This window comes from Sceloporus occidentalis, unplaced genomic scaffold, assembly GCF_023333645.1.
Source record: "Sceloporus occidentalis isolate IW3139 unplaced genomic scaffold, rSceOcc1.0.p SCAF_299, whole genome shotgun sequence".
Lineage (NCBI taxonomy): Eukaryota > Metazoa > Chordata > Lepidosauria > Squamata > Phrynosomatidae > Sceloporus > Sceloporus occidentalis.
In genome coordinates, this window is record NW_028317279.1 from 600,844 (window position 1) to 616,326 (window position 15,483).

The 15,483-nt window shown below is 42.7% G+C and overlaps 1 protein-coding gene across 1 annotated transcript in view; it reads left to right on the forward strand.

Moving 5' to 3' along the window:
* Positions 1-1,849: 1,849 nt before the first annotated feature.
* LOC149275153 (E3 ubiquitin-protein ligase RBX1-like) overlaps positions 1,850-15,483 on the forward strand; it is a 61,801-nt gene continuing 48,167 nt past the window's right edge. Inside the window, exon 1 of the mRNA XM_089504942.1 lies at positions 1,850-1,927. Within this exon, the coding sequence (XP_089361068.1) occupies positions 1,850-1,927 (78 nt within the window). The remainder of the gene's footprint in view (positions 1,928-15,483) is intronic.

Here is a 15,483-nt window from a genome sequence, read left to right on the forward strand (position 1 = left end):
CTTGGCGCCCCTCGTTCTCCCCCGCATCAAAAAAAAAAGAAGACAGCGTTTAAAAGCCGCTCGCTGGTGCCCGCTGCTTCACCGCTGGGCGCCGAAATATGACGTCATATTACGGCGCTCAGCAGTGAAGCAGCGGGCACCAGCGAGCGGTGCAGGAAGACAGAAGCATCGTCCTCCCGTCGCTGGACTTCAAGGTGAGAGAGAAGGGGGGGAGAGGGGTTTAAAAGTGATAAGGGAGGGAGTTAAAAAGTGATGAGGGAGGGAGGGAGTTAAAAAGTGATGAGGAAGGGAGGGAGTTAAAAAGTGATGAAGGAGGGAGGGGGTTAAAAAGTGATGAGGGAGGGGGTTAAAAAGTGATGAGGGAGGGAGGGGGTTAAAAAGTGATGAGGGAGGGAGGGGGTTAAAAAGTGATGAGGGAGAGGGGGTAGATATAAGTAAAGAGTGTGCATTAATGTGTGGATGCATTGAGTGAATGAGGGAGAGCATGAGTTAATGTGTGGATGAGTTGTCTGAATTAAAGTGTGAATTAGTGAGTGACTGTAAAAGTGTTTGTGTATCATAGATGTATAATTGTGGAAGGGCAAAGATGGCACTAGCAGGAGGTTTGAGCCTTGGGGACCAAGATGGCACAGGCAGGGTGTATATGGGACAAAGATGGCACTGGCCGGACTGTTTGGGGACAAAGTTGACTTGTGCTGGGCTATTTGGCGACAAAGATTGCAAATTTTATGTGTGTAATCTGGACGCTGGTCAGGTTCTATGTGGGCAGTGTGGACGCCAGGGCTGGCTTTGGGGTGTGCAACCTGTGATCTATGCCTGTAATTTAGGGGGTTTTAAATATACCTTTAATGCCGTGTTTTTATGTGAATTCCAATTGATCTTTACCTGCAAAGCTGGGTTTTTGTGTTATTCTGTAGATCCATATCTGCTATGCTATGTTTCCATACATTATTTATGTGTACCTGCAAATACAGGGTTAATATGTCTTATTCAGTTGATCTATACCTGCGATGCTACGTTTCATATATTATTATTGAATACCTGCAAATACAGGACTTGTATGTCTGATTCTGTTTATTTGATATATACCTTCAGTGCTGAGATCACAAGTGAATTTCAATTGATCTGGGTTTGTGTGTTGATCTATACCCGCTATCGGCAGCAGGGACTAATATATATATATATATATAGGCAGCAGGGGCTAGTAAATGGGTTTTAGATATTTGGACAGGGGCGCAATTTCAGTGCTTGCCATAGGCGCTATTTTCAGTAGATACGCCTCTGTGTAGAAGGCAGGAGGATTCATAGACTAAGGAAAGGGACGGGGCCAATCTTCAGTGTGACTGCAGGTAGGCACTAGAAAGCAGTAACTGCTGTGAGTAACTGAGTGAACCCATGAATCGGTTCATTTCAATAAATCACTCGAAATGAACCGATTCACTTTACTGATTTAAACTTCCCATCACTAATTACACTATATTTACAGTGTGATGTGAACTCACTTTTCAGTTCTTTCTTATTACAGGGTAAGGGCATTTCCCTCCTTTAAGTACGTCCCACAAAAAAATTAAACGGCACTTAGCTGAAAGGTATAGGCAAAACCAAAAACACACCTTTCATGAATCTCTGAAAGTAATGGTAATGCAAAGCAGACGTGCCTTTATATTGAGTACTTACACTACACGTTTCGTCTGTCTTTTAAAAACGTGATTCTGCATTAAAGAAGAAACTTAACAAGACATTGTGTGCATATATAACACCGCCCCCTGCCCAAATCACGCGTTATTTAAAGGCGATATTTGTAAGCGCACGCGCAAATTGATGTTTGAGTTCCTTGAAAGAAAGGATAATGGCAGCTGCAATGGAGGTTGATACACCCAGTGGAACAAATAATAGCGTTGGTAAAAAGCGCTTCGAGGTGAAAAAGGTATGTACGACTTGTTCGAAACACTCTGCAGTGTACAACGTGTTTTTGTCGTGTTTGTCACTATGAAATATTGTCTCAGCTGAACGATCTTATAGATATTCTGCTGACTGTATAAACGTTGTTTATCTGCGCCGAAAACCACGGATGGAGAGGTTCGATTAACTGTGTTGCGGCTTTTTAGCGCATTTTAAGTCTTTACCGCTTTAATTTTGTTTTGCGTAATGTTGTTTCGTGCTTCAAACTGGTTACAGGACAACGCGTGGAACTGAAATATACTGCCGCATATGTGCGTCAATTGAAAGGGTACTAACACGGGTAACGTTTCGAGACTCGTATTTTTTTTATTTTGTTTAATGAGACTTATTTTAATATGCTGACGTTTGGTATATTTAATCTGAAAGACGGTCATTTTGGCTGCGCTCTGGGTTTTATGTAAAAGGTATGTCTACTGGACACTTGCACCAACCTGTTACCTGAGATCAATCCGCTCTCCCATCTTCAGGTTCTCTACACCATTGACTTTTCAATATGTTTTTTTTTTTTGTTTTTTTTTTTTTTTTTTAGTAAAATCCTTGCCAAAGCAGTCCCTCATCTTCCCTCTTATTCTCCTCAACCTCCTAGTACCGGTAGATTGAAAGCTTGCAACAGCATGACCCTCTTCTGTTTATAGCTTGGAGGAGAGAGAGAGAGGGGAAATGTGACACATTTAAATATTTACAAAGATACAGGTGGAGAAATGTTTGAAATAGGTCATAATATAATAGAGGGGTGGAGACATAATAATGTAAGGATGCTTACTTTAACCCCTTAAAGACCAGGCTGTTATGTTTTGTACTCTTAGGGACCAATGTTGTTGTAACACTTTTGCGATGCTTGTGTTTAGCTTTAATTTTCTCCTCTCCCATTTAGCATACGCACACAAGTTTTATATATTGTTGTTCATGTTATCTAATTTCCTATATAAAACAAAATTTGAAAAATCTTTTACTCATCTGAAAAAGCCAACAAAAAAACCAGCTAACTAGATTCCACTATTTGTCCTGAGTTTAATTACCCAGCTTATTCAATTTACTCCATCAAACTATATATAATATAATATAATATATATATATATATATATTTGTTTTTTATATTTCAATTTTTAAAACAGAGAGAAGAAAGATCTAAAGTTAACAATACTCATACATTATGAATAAACGTAAAAATATTTAGTCATACAGGTTAAAGAGTAAGAATACATAATACCGTATTTGCTCGATTATAAGACGAGGTTTTTTCCAGAAAAAAACTTCTGAAAAACCGACCTCGTCTTATAATCGAGGTCGTCTTGTAATCAGGCCTCAGATCATCCCCCACGATACCTCACAATTCCATCGGCAGCCGCCGCCGCCGTATCAGCTGCAGCCACCGCCGCCGCTTCTGTATTCGCGGCAGCTGCCGCCGCCGCTTCTGTATTCGCGGCAGCCGTCGCCGTTTCTGTATTCGCGGGAGCCGCCGACTCCGTATCAGCGGCAGCCGCCGCCTCCGCCTCCGTAATCCGCGGCAGCAGCCGCCGCCTCCGTAATCCGCGGCTTCAGCATCCTCCAATGCGGCCGAATCGGAAGCTGTGACCATAACAGATGCGCGGGTCACGTGGGTCGCGCTGTTCTCACCTGACCCAGCTTCGTTTTTTACGTTTTGTGCCTATGATTCTATGCAAATCAGTCCTACCTGACAGTCTGTGCTTCTGTTCACAATTTGTGAAGAGGAGCATAGACTGTCAGGTAGGAATGATTTGCATAGCTGGTTCAATTAGGGGCACAACCTAGTGAACTACATTTCCCATGATTCCCAGACCCCTTTAAGCGTGACTGAGGAGCATGGGACATGTTGATGGGACATATAGATCTGCTATTCCCACTGACAGGTGAGAAAGAAAAAAGAAAAAAACACAAAAACAGTGGTTTTGATTTTTTTCCCATTAGGGTCGTCTTATATTCAGGCCTTTTCTTTTTTTCCCCAATAAGATCCAAAATTTGAGGGGTCGTCTTATAATCGGGGTCGTCTTATAATCGAGCAAATACGGTATATTATCAGAGTGGAAAAAAAACAGCCCACTGGGAGTCCCACACTCTATTTCCATGTAAACAATGCAAAGTCATCTAGATTTCGTAAACTTTATAGTTCTTCCCAATTTTGTAATGTTGCAATCCACCTATCCCAGATTTGTATGTCGCTTATTGACAACTGGGATCTTCTACTAACTCTTTCCTTTTGCAGCTGATATAAGTTGTTTAAGATGTAATTCATAGAAATTTTGATCATTTTTCCAGTTCCTTGCAATTAAAATTTTTGCTGCAATTAAACAATGAGTAGATAGAGTAGTTTGTGTGTTACTTAAAAGAGGCCAGTTTAAATGTAAAAGTATTGTTTCAGGTTTTATTGGGAGTTTCACAATTCCTAATCTCTGCATTATTTTTAAAGTCATATCCCACAAAGATTTAATCTTAATACATTGCCACCAAAGGGGTATATACCGTATTTGCTCGATTATAAGACGACCCCCAAATCTGAATATTAATGTAGGAAAACAATGAAAGCCTGAATATAAGACGACCCTATAGGAAAAGTTTTACCAGTAAATGTTAATTCGTGTAAACTATGTGAACAATTGTTTACTAAAAGCTATGATTGAGAAAAATAATTTTATTTCTTTTTTTCAACCTGCCCCCCCAGTTATGCACATCTGCCCCTGACTTGCCACTCTGCCCCAGAAATGCCTTATACCCTCTAAATGCCACTGTGCACCATGATATGCCTTTTGACCCCATATGTGCCACTCTGCCTCCAGAAATGCCTTATACCCCTATATGCCACTCTGGTTAAAAGGCATATTATGGGGCAGAGTGGCATATAGGGAGGTATAAGGCATTTCTGGAGGCAGAGTGTCATTAAGGGGGTTAAAAGGCATTTCACAGAGCACTCTGCCTCCAGAAATGCCTTATGCCCCCCATTTAACACTCCCTCACCCTCCGTCCTCCAAACTTACTGGTGTTTGAGTCCCCGGTGCGTAGTCCGGGCAGCGTGTAGAGCTGTACGCAATTCGCGTAGACAACTTCCGCTGCAGCTGGGAGGAGGTGCGGCTAGCGGCGGGGGGTTGTCTGCGTCCATCGCGCAGACCTTCTCCGGCTGTCAGAGATCACGGGGAACTCTGATCTCAGACAGCCGGGGATCTACACGCTGCCCGGACCAAGCACCGGGGACTCAGAAGTACCGGTAAGTGTGTGTGTGGGGGGGCAGGAGGATCCAGGTCCCCTGCATCGCTGCGGGGGATCTGGATCTTAGTCTCATAGTCGGGACCTAGTTGAGGTCTGATTATAAGACGACCCTGATTATAAGACGAGGGGGTATTTTTCAGAGCATTTGCTCTGGAAAAAACCTAGTCTTATAATCGAGCAAATACGGTAATTTTCTTTTTTTCCCGTTTTACACCTCCAACACCAGTCTTCATGCGAAGAATGTATTTTAGCTAATTTTACTGGTGTTAGATACAACTTATTTAATAACTTAACTTGCATCTCGACTAGAAAAATCTAGTATTTGTTTCTATGTTCAATCTTCTTTTAATCTTACTCCATAGTGGGATCAGTCGTGTTAAAATATAATAGGTATGTCCATTTGGGCAAAATATATGCTCTTATGGTGGGGTAGAGTTAACATTTTATCTCCATCGAACGCCACTCTTAAGTTATTAGTTTTCTCTTAAGAGGCATAACGTTTGTTTCCATAATTTTCTTTAAATGTTTTGTAATTTTCACTCCCAGATATATAAAACTTTTTGGGTGATAAAATTTGTATTTGTCCTGGATAAATCTAATTTCACTCTTATTCACATTGATATATTGAGCTGAAGACTTTGCTGCATTTAATTTATAATTTTAGACCCTACTATAGGTCTTTCATTCATAACTAAAGGAAGCGATTTAACCGGGTCAACAATTAACAAAATGTCATCAGCATAGAAAGAGATTTTAAGATCTTTCTGTGATGTTGGTTGTCCTTAAATCAATTTATTTCAATAGTTATTGTATATAAAATTGGAGACAATGGGCACCCCTGTCTAGTGCCATTCTTTGGGGGCGCGTATTTGAACATACATTTGGTCCTACTGTTCTTGCAGATGGAGAAGCATATAAAGTTCCAATAGCTGAGAGAATCCATCCAGCTAAACGAAAGGCTCTTAGAGCCGCATACATAAAACTCCAGCTGATCTGTTTTCTCAGGATGCGGCATCAAGCACCTTAATCAGATGCCGAACATTATTACTTGCTGCCCTTCCAGGAATAAACTCTGATCTGGATGGATAATTCCCGGAAGGACAGTTACCGGAGAAGGACAGACAGGAGTCTGGGCAGACAGCACAGCCACTCAAAGCCCGGCCCCGAGCCTGAGATCACTCCCACGGAGTGATTCTGTAGGCTGAAACTGCGATTGCCACAGGCAGCTTCAGGAAAGGGGGTTGAGTGATGATTGGGTCCCCACACAAGTGTGGGGACCTGACACAACATCCCCCTGCTGCCTGAAAGTGCAGCGTTAACCCCTTCAATGCCGCGATCGCTGCATTTTAGGGGTTAATTCACGTTTTGTATGGGGCTCTGCTGCTGGTGGTCTGCCCCCACAAGCCCTTTGATTCCTGTAGGCATGGAAGCCTACAGCAGTCATCAGAGACCACCCCCCCTGCAATGGCTGGTCTATAGACCAGCAATTGCATCCCAGCTGCCAGAGGCAGCTTCAGGGACAGGGGGAGAGGGTTCTTTGTAGGGCTGCAACTAACGATTATTTTCATAATCGATTAGTTGGCCGATTATTTTTTCGATTAATCGGATAAAAAAAATGAATGTACATTTTTCATTTACCGTATTTTTCGCTCCATAAGACGCAGTTTTTTTCCTCCCAAAGTAGGATGAAAAATCAGCCGCGTCTTATGGAGCGAAGATGCAGGCAGGGAGGGGGGGGGGGGCAACGATATACCGTATTTATCGGCGTATAACACGCACTTTTTTAACTAAAATCCGGAGCTTAAACCCTACCTGCGTGTTATACGCCGATAAATCCGGGGTCGCAACTGAGGCAGGCGGCGGCGGCCGCCAGCAGAGGAGTCCTGGATTTCTGCCAGTCAGGGGGGCCCAAGGGGTGCCGAGCGGTTGCTGAAGACAACCGCTCGGCAACTCTCGGGCCCCCCTGCCTGACAGATATACAGGAATCCTTTGCTGGCGGCGGCCGCCACCGCCGCCTGCCTCAGCGCTTCAACTCCTGTGTTGGAAGCGTTTGTCTCGGGTGCCGGCGCTTTACGCTGGGCGCCGGCATATGACGTCAGACGCCGGCGCTCAGCAGTGAAGCGCCGGCACCCGAGACAAACGCCTCACGCTTCCAACACAGGAGTTTAAGGTAAGTGACCGGGGCGGGGGGGGGAGATCCTGAGAAGGGGGGGGGAGATCCTGAGAAGGGGGGGTTAGGGAGGGAGGTCTTACTGTGTGTGTCTTACTGTGTTTGTGTGTGTGTGTCTTACTGTGTGTGTGTGTGTCTTACTGTGTGTCTTACTGTGTGTCTTACTGTGTGTCTTACTGTGTGTCTGTGTGTGTCTTACTGTGTTCATAGCTTATTCAGTTATTGTAATAAATATTTTAGCCCATTTTTTAGCTCAAAATATTTTTTCCTTTTTTTTCTCATCTAAAATCTAGGTGCGTCTTATCAGCAGGTGCGTCTTATAGAGCGAAAAATACGGTATTTAAAATAATTTAATAAACAAATGATGTTAAATACAAACGCAGAATAAAAAAAACAAACTGATAAAATGCATTTCTTGTCTTTATTTCCCAACCAGCCCCCCCATGCCACTCCACGCTGCCTCCCACATATTCCACTCCACGCTGCCTCCCACATATTCCACTCCACGCTGCCTCCCACATATTCCACTCCACGCTGCCTCCCACATATTCCACTCCACGCTGCCTCCCACATATTCCACGCCACGCTGCCTCCCAGACATGCCACGCCACGCTGCCTCCCAGACATGCCACGCCACGCTGCCTCCCAGACATGCCACGCCACGCTGCCTCCCAGACATGCCACGCCACGCTGCCTCCCAGACATGCCACGCCACGCTGCCTCCCAGACATGCCACGCCACGCTGCCTCCCAGACATGCCACGCCACGCTGCCTCCCAGACATGCCACGCCACGCTGCCTCCCAGACATGCCACGCCACGCTGCCTCCCAGACATGCCACGCCACTCTACCCCCACATATGCCACTGTGCCTGATATGCTTTATACCCCCTGATACACCACTGTCCTCCCCAGACATGCCACACTGCCTCCCAGACATGCCACGCTGCCCTCCCCACATATGCCTTATATATCGTATATGCCTTGTACCCCCAGATATCACTCCATCCTCCCCAGATATGCCACACTGCCTCCCAGACATGCCACGCTGCCCTCCCCACATATGCCTTATACCCCCAGATATGTCTCTCCATCCTCCCCAGATATGCCTTATACCCCCAGATATCTCATAGTCCCCTCAGAGTCACAGACCTGTCCGCATCACACTGACACCATACTTTTATAAATAAGTACTGGGTTAATCTTCACTGGCCCCAGGATTTAGATTCCCCTTAGTCTGCCCCCTTTACCTCTAACTGAGCCTTAAGTTAACTTTATTAAATTAACCCTCAGTCCTCATCATTAAATTAACACTAAACACCCCATTAACCATAACTACCCCTAAATTAACTCTAAATACCCCATCAAACACAACTACCCTAAATTAACCCTAAAGACCCCCATCAACCACAACAGCCCCTAAATTAACCCTAAACACCCCATTAACCACAACTGCCTCAAATTAACCCCAAACACCCCATTAACCACAGCTGCACCTATATTAACCCTATACACCCCATTAACCATAACTGCCCATAAATTAAACCCCACCTCCCCTAACTTTCAGCAGCCCAAATATTAATTTTATACTTAGTTAGATGAGTGTCACAGCCATGTGGTTCTGGCCTTCTGGGAGAAGGAAGGGGGCGGGGTCAGTTGTCACAGTGATTACAGGGAGGGACTGGTAAGTAGGAGCTGCTGCTGTGAGTCACTGAAACGGTTTATATAATGAGGGGGTGTTTTTGCTCTGAAAAAACTCATTTTATAATCGATAAAAATCGATTCAACTAATCGATAATGAAAATCGTTGCCAACGAATTTCATTATCGATTTTATCGATTAGTTGTTGCAGCCCTAGTTCTTTGGTCTCCACATGAGTGTGGAGGCCAGCCCCAACACCCCCCTGCTGCCTGATCGCTCCATGAGAGTGAGTGCAGCGTTAACCCCTTCAATTCCACAATTGTGTATAACACATTCGTGGCATTGCAGGGGTTAACATTTGTCCCCACAAGCTTGTGGGGACTAAATATCAGTCAATGCTGTGCTCCAATGGAACATCAGCATTGAAAAGAAAAATAAAAAAAACCCCAACAAAAACCAGCACTGACCTGAAAGTCCAGGGTGCTTCCAGGTCAAATACTGTGAGTTTAGTAAGTGGGCTGATGATGATGATCAGATCACTCCGAACCAACTGTTAGTTTAAAAAAAAATAAAAATCCTGGCTCCTAACTTTTTTAGCTGGCGCCTAGATTCACAACAAATTTGTCAAGCCCTGGGGTATAGTTGGAGTCTTAACTTCTGAGAGATTTTTGTATATCTAAACTTGTAGATTTTAAATTACAAAGTTGTTCATAACTATTAAAGGCTTGTCCTATTTCCACTGGAGTTCTAAGGATCTTATCCTCTTGTCTTATTTTACCTATTTTATTATATATATATTTTTTTCCCCCCTTACGTATAGTGGCAGTATGTATGGGTTGTTCTTTCCACCAGAGTTAAAAACCCTGCCCCTTACCTATAAAACACCAGAAGACTCGTCAGTTCTTTCATGTCCCTTGCAGTGACAAGTAGCTCCATGGAAAAGTCAGTGAGTGGGTTTTTGCCTGGGTAGTGGGATACAGTGTTTTGTGGTCCTGAGGGTCGGAGCACAAGTCTGGAGTGGGGAGGGCAAGTCTGGGGGGACATATTTGGGGGTATAAGGCATATGAAGAGAGGCATATTCAGGGGCAGAGTGGCATATCTGGGGTATGAGGCATATCAGAGGACACTGGCATATGGGGGATATAAGGCATATCTGGGAGGCAGTGGGGCAAGCCTGGGCTCAAATGTGCATAACTGGGGGGGGAGGGGGGCAGATTGGGAAATAAAAACAATAAATGCATTTTTCTTCTTTTTCTGCTGGGTTTTTTTTTTTTTTTTTTTTTTTTTAACATCCTGTTAAATTTTAAATAAATGAAAAATTTACTTTGATTAATCGAAAAATAATCGGCGAACTAATAGATTATCGTTAGTTGCAGCCCTTATAAATATATCAAATCAATATAGTAGTCCAGAACTCAACATGTTTTGCCAAATTCAAGCTTGTCTTCCTCAGGAGGAAAAAATTTGTATAGGATCTGCTAACAAATCTCATAAAAAAAAAACCAAAACAAAACAAAAAAAAACATACTCCAGTTTTTTCTGCTGTATGTTTTATATTGGCCGACTGCTTCCTCATTTTGCGTGGATCTCCCCCTTTGCATGTTGATGCAATTGAGCATATAAAAGCTGTGTGCAGCTTCGTATCAATGGTTCAGGCTAGTGGTGGTGTGAGGGGATACTTCTCTTGGCACACTTTGGGCCCATTAGTACCAATTGAATATTTCCAGCACCTTGTAGAAAGTATACCAAGAAGGAAGTTCTGAAGGCAAAAGGGGGGTCCAACCCAGTACTAACAAGGTGTGTACCTAGCAACCAGTGTGTGTATATATTGTAGTGTTGTGCTTGCTGCCTGCTTGGATGGATGATGATGGCTTCCGTACAAGCATGATGTCGTCAACTGGGCGGAGCTGGCAGATACAAAGAAAAACAACTGTCTATGTAACAGTTAGCAGACAGTATAATAAAAGCACCAGTTTCATATTGAAATGGTCATTGCATTATTATGTTAAGGACATAATTGGCGACGTGTGGTAAAATAGGACACTTAAGGAAGACTTACAGAGGGTATCAGCAGAATGTATAAAAAAAAAAGACAAAGGAAATTATCACATGGCTTATAGAGGAAACATCAGATTCAGAAGAGGACCTGAATGTTCAGCGGTTAACTGTATACACCATGGTAGGAAGGTCTGAGCTTTTGGCTATCCTGGTTAATATGGAAGGGAAAGATCTTACCATGGACATAGATACTGGGGCTGCAGTTTCAGTTAAAGTCTGGAAAACATTAAATATTCCAATATCTACAGCCAACTACTTTGACGCTACAGACATATACTAAAGAAATATTGACATCGGTAGGATGTGCATCTGTGTCTGTGTGTACAAATGGTAAAACTTCAAATCTTACATTGTACATACTTAAATCGGTGGATCACCTCTATATGGAAGAGACTGGATACGGGCCCTTGGTATGCCTGAGAGTCTCAGCAACACTAAAGTCCAATTTATGGAAGTTGATCGTGCTCAATTGATTGAGAACATTAAAATTAAACAAGTGTTTGAAGATGTTCTGGGAAAAGTTAAGAACAAAAGGGTTTGATTAAGTTTATAACCTGGAGCTAGACGTTTTGCAAAGCTCGGACAGTACCATTTGCTTTAAAGGCAGGAGTTGATCCTGAACTGAGAAAGTTAGAGTTAAAGATTATATCACCAGTTCATCATAGTTCATTATTGTAGGACCACATCCACAATATTAATATTGAGATTATATCACCACGATAGTTAATCCAAATTTTATTTATTGTAAAAACAAATCTACAAAATATCGATATTACTCGTGCTGTGCACAATATAAAACAGACAAATTATCTTTAAAACATGTCAAAATCAATCAAATCCAAAATACACTATTGAGTTATCAAATATGAATTATTTGAGTCTGACAGATACAAAATGCAACAGGTGAAAAAGCACATGGTATAAACATTTTAGCTTGATCAATTATCACCTTATATAAATGGCATTTGTTAATATCAAATCAATGAATTTCCACACCACTCGGCAAACAGAAATAATAATCAAGGTGGTAATAAAAAGATCACTATCTCTCTTTATATTAGGCTTACTAATATGACAGTTTTTTTATGTCTAAAGAGTATCAGTGATTGTCATTATCACAGGTTATAAGCTGCAGTCTCGCAAGCCGTCATATACAATAATGCCACATACTATTTCCCAGAAGGGAATTCTATATTGAAGTAGACAAAATTCACCTCTATTCAGAATAATACAACCATTATGTTTACCACTACTTGTTGCTGTGGTCCAACTGGTCCTTGTCGATATCAATCCAGGTTCAGTGGGAAAAAAATTGTTAAATTGCTTGCCCCTTGTTCGGTGCCTTTTAGATGACAAGTTAATCATGGGCAACACAGGAAGAACACCGATACAACGTAGAGAGTACTGCAGAGACGAATGACCTACGGATTGAAGGTCAACCTAGAGAACTGTGCTGTCATGTGCGACAAACTAGAATTTTGTTGCCATGTAATTGATTGCCGTGGTATCCATTCTGCTGATGACAGTCGAGGCCTTGCAAGAAGCTCTTGTACCACAAAATGCATCACAGTTGGGATCATACCTGGGTCTACTCGACTGTTACCACAGTTTTCTTCCATGATTAGCACATATCTTACACCCGCTACATCAGACAAATCAACGCTGGTTCTTTCCAGGATTCCAAGAACCTACTGTATTTGCTCTGAAAAATACCCCTCGTCTTATAATCGGGGTCGTCTTATAATCAGACCTCAACTAGGTCTGACTATGAGACTAAGATCCAGATCCCCCGCAGCGATGCAGGGGACCTGGATCCTCCTGTCTCCAAACCCCCCCCCCCACTTACCAGTTCCCCATGCTCTGACAGCTGGGGAAGGTCTGCGCGATGGATGAAGTTGTCTACGCGAATTGCATAGCGCGCTGCCCGGACTACGCACTGGGGACTCAGAAGCTCCGGTAAGTTTGGAGGAGGTAGGGGGAGGGAGTGTTAAATGGGGGCATATGGCATTTCTGGAGGCAGTGGCACATAGGGGGTCAAAAGGCATATCATTGGGCACAGTGGCATATAGGGGGTATAAGGCATTTCTGGGGCAGAGTGGCAAGCCAGGGGGCAGATGTGCATAACTGGGGGGGGGCAGGTTGGGGGGGAAAAAAAGGAAATAAAAACAATTTTTCTCATTCATAGGTTTTTTTTTAATAAAAGCTATTTACATAGTTTACATGAAATAACATTTATTGGTAAAACTTTTTTCCTATAGGGTCGTCTTATATTCAGCCTTTTTCTTTTCATAAATTAATCAGATTTTGAGGGGTCGTCTTATAATCGAGCAAATACGGTACTTGTCTTCTCGTATGTTAATGCACTATGATATACCTTATTTGCTCGATTATAAGATGAGGTTTTTTCAGAGCAAATAGGTCTGACTATGAGACAACTAAGATCCAGATCCCCCGCAGCTGCAGTCCCCGGTGTGTAGCCGGGGCAGCGTGTAGATGTCTACGCAATTCGCGTAGACAACTTACGCTGCAGCCGGAAGGAGGTGTGGCTAGCAGCGGGGGTTGTCTGCGTCCATCGCGCAGACCTTCCCCAGCTGTCAGAGATCAGAGTTCCCCGCACTGGTTGGGGAAGGTCTGCGCGATGGGAGCAAACAATCCCCGCTGCTAGCCACACCTCCTTCCGGCTGCAGCGTAAGTTGTCTACTACACGCTGCCCTGGCTACATGACAGGGGACTCAGAAGCACCGGTAAGTTTGTGGGGGGGGGGATGTTAAATGGGGGGCATAAGGCATTTCTGGAGGCAGAGTGCTCTGTGAAATGCCTTTTAACCCCCTTAATGCCACTTTGCCTCCAGGAATGCCCTTTAAACTCTCTATACTCCACTCTGCCTCCTGAAATGCCTTAAACCTCCCTAAATGCCACACTGCCCCATAATATGCCTTTTAACCCTCTAAATGCCAGAGTGGCATATAGGGGTATAAGGCATATCATGGGGCACAGTGGCATATAGGGGGTATAAGGCATTTCTGGGGCAGATGTGCATAACTGGGGGGGCAGGTTGGAAAATAGAAGGAAATAAAACCAAAATATTTTTCTCAATCATAGCTAGGGCTGCAACTAACGATTATTTTAATAATCGATTAGTTGGCCGATTTATTTTTTCGATTAATCAGATAAACAAATTTTTTTTTTTTTCAATTTAAAATAATGTAATAAAAAACGTACAATTTACACTTTCATCTCTTTATTGCAATGGCCTCTCTCTATTCACCTTCTTATTTTACTGACATAATAATAAAAGCTACAAGAACCCAAACACAGTTTCTCAAACTAGGTTTAACCCCTTCGTGACAAAGGCTGATTTTACTTTTTGTACCCTTTGTGACAATGGCCGTTTTAACATTTCTGCGCTGCTCGTGTTTAGTTGTAATTTTCTTCTTTCCCGTTTACTGAACCCACACACATTAGATATTGTTTTTTTTTCAGGACAAGAAGGGCTTTCTTTAGATGACATTGTTTTGATTGTATCATATTATTTACTATTAAAAAAAGTATAAAATATGGTGAAAAATTTAGAAAAAAATGACTGTTTCTAACTTTTAGTTGAAAAATCTTTTACTCGTCTATAAAAGGTAATGAAAAACCTGCTAAATAGGTTCTACTATTTGTCCTGAGTTTAGAAATACCCAATGTTTTTGTTTTTTTGCTTTTTTCTACACATTATGGGGCAAAAAGTACAGGTAGCGTTTTGCTATTTCAAAGCCTTTTTTTCCAAATCTGGTAATTCTTCCCCCCCATGTGCCATTTCGGGTATCTTTGAAGCCGGCCAATGCAATTTACCCCATCAAGTCATATATTTTTGAAAACTAGACAGCCCAGGGTATTCCAAGTACTAATATTTTAACCCTTTCCAAGCACTAATTCTACCATCAGCCTTTGTCAAACTTTATGGTAGTCATTTTTTTTGCATTTGTTTTTTCACACACTTTACTTTAGGTATGAATAAACAGGTTCTGGTATATGTCACTATCATAAAACACCCCAATATGTGTTCAGCAACATCTCCTGAGCGCAGCGATACCCCACATGAATGATTTTGCCTGGCTGTTTGGGGGCAAAAGGGCCACATTTGGAGCGTGCACATTTTTCAATGTGGAACTTTGGCATTTGGGGATCCACTGCCCATGCCCTATTTGGTACATCTTTGAGCCGGGCCATTTCAGTGTGCCCAATAAAGCCATATATTTTTGAAAACTAGACACCCCAGGGTATTTTAAATGCTGGTATTTTAACTCTTTGCATGCACACATTTTACCACCAGCATTTTTTCAAAGTTTGCAGTAGTATTTTTGTGTGTGTATTTTTCCCACACACACCTACTTTATGTATGAATTTACAGCTCCTGGTATATGCCGCTGTCACACGACACCCCAAT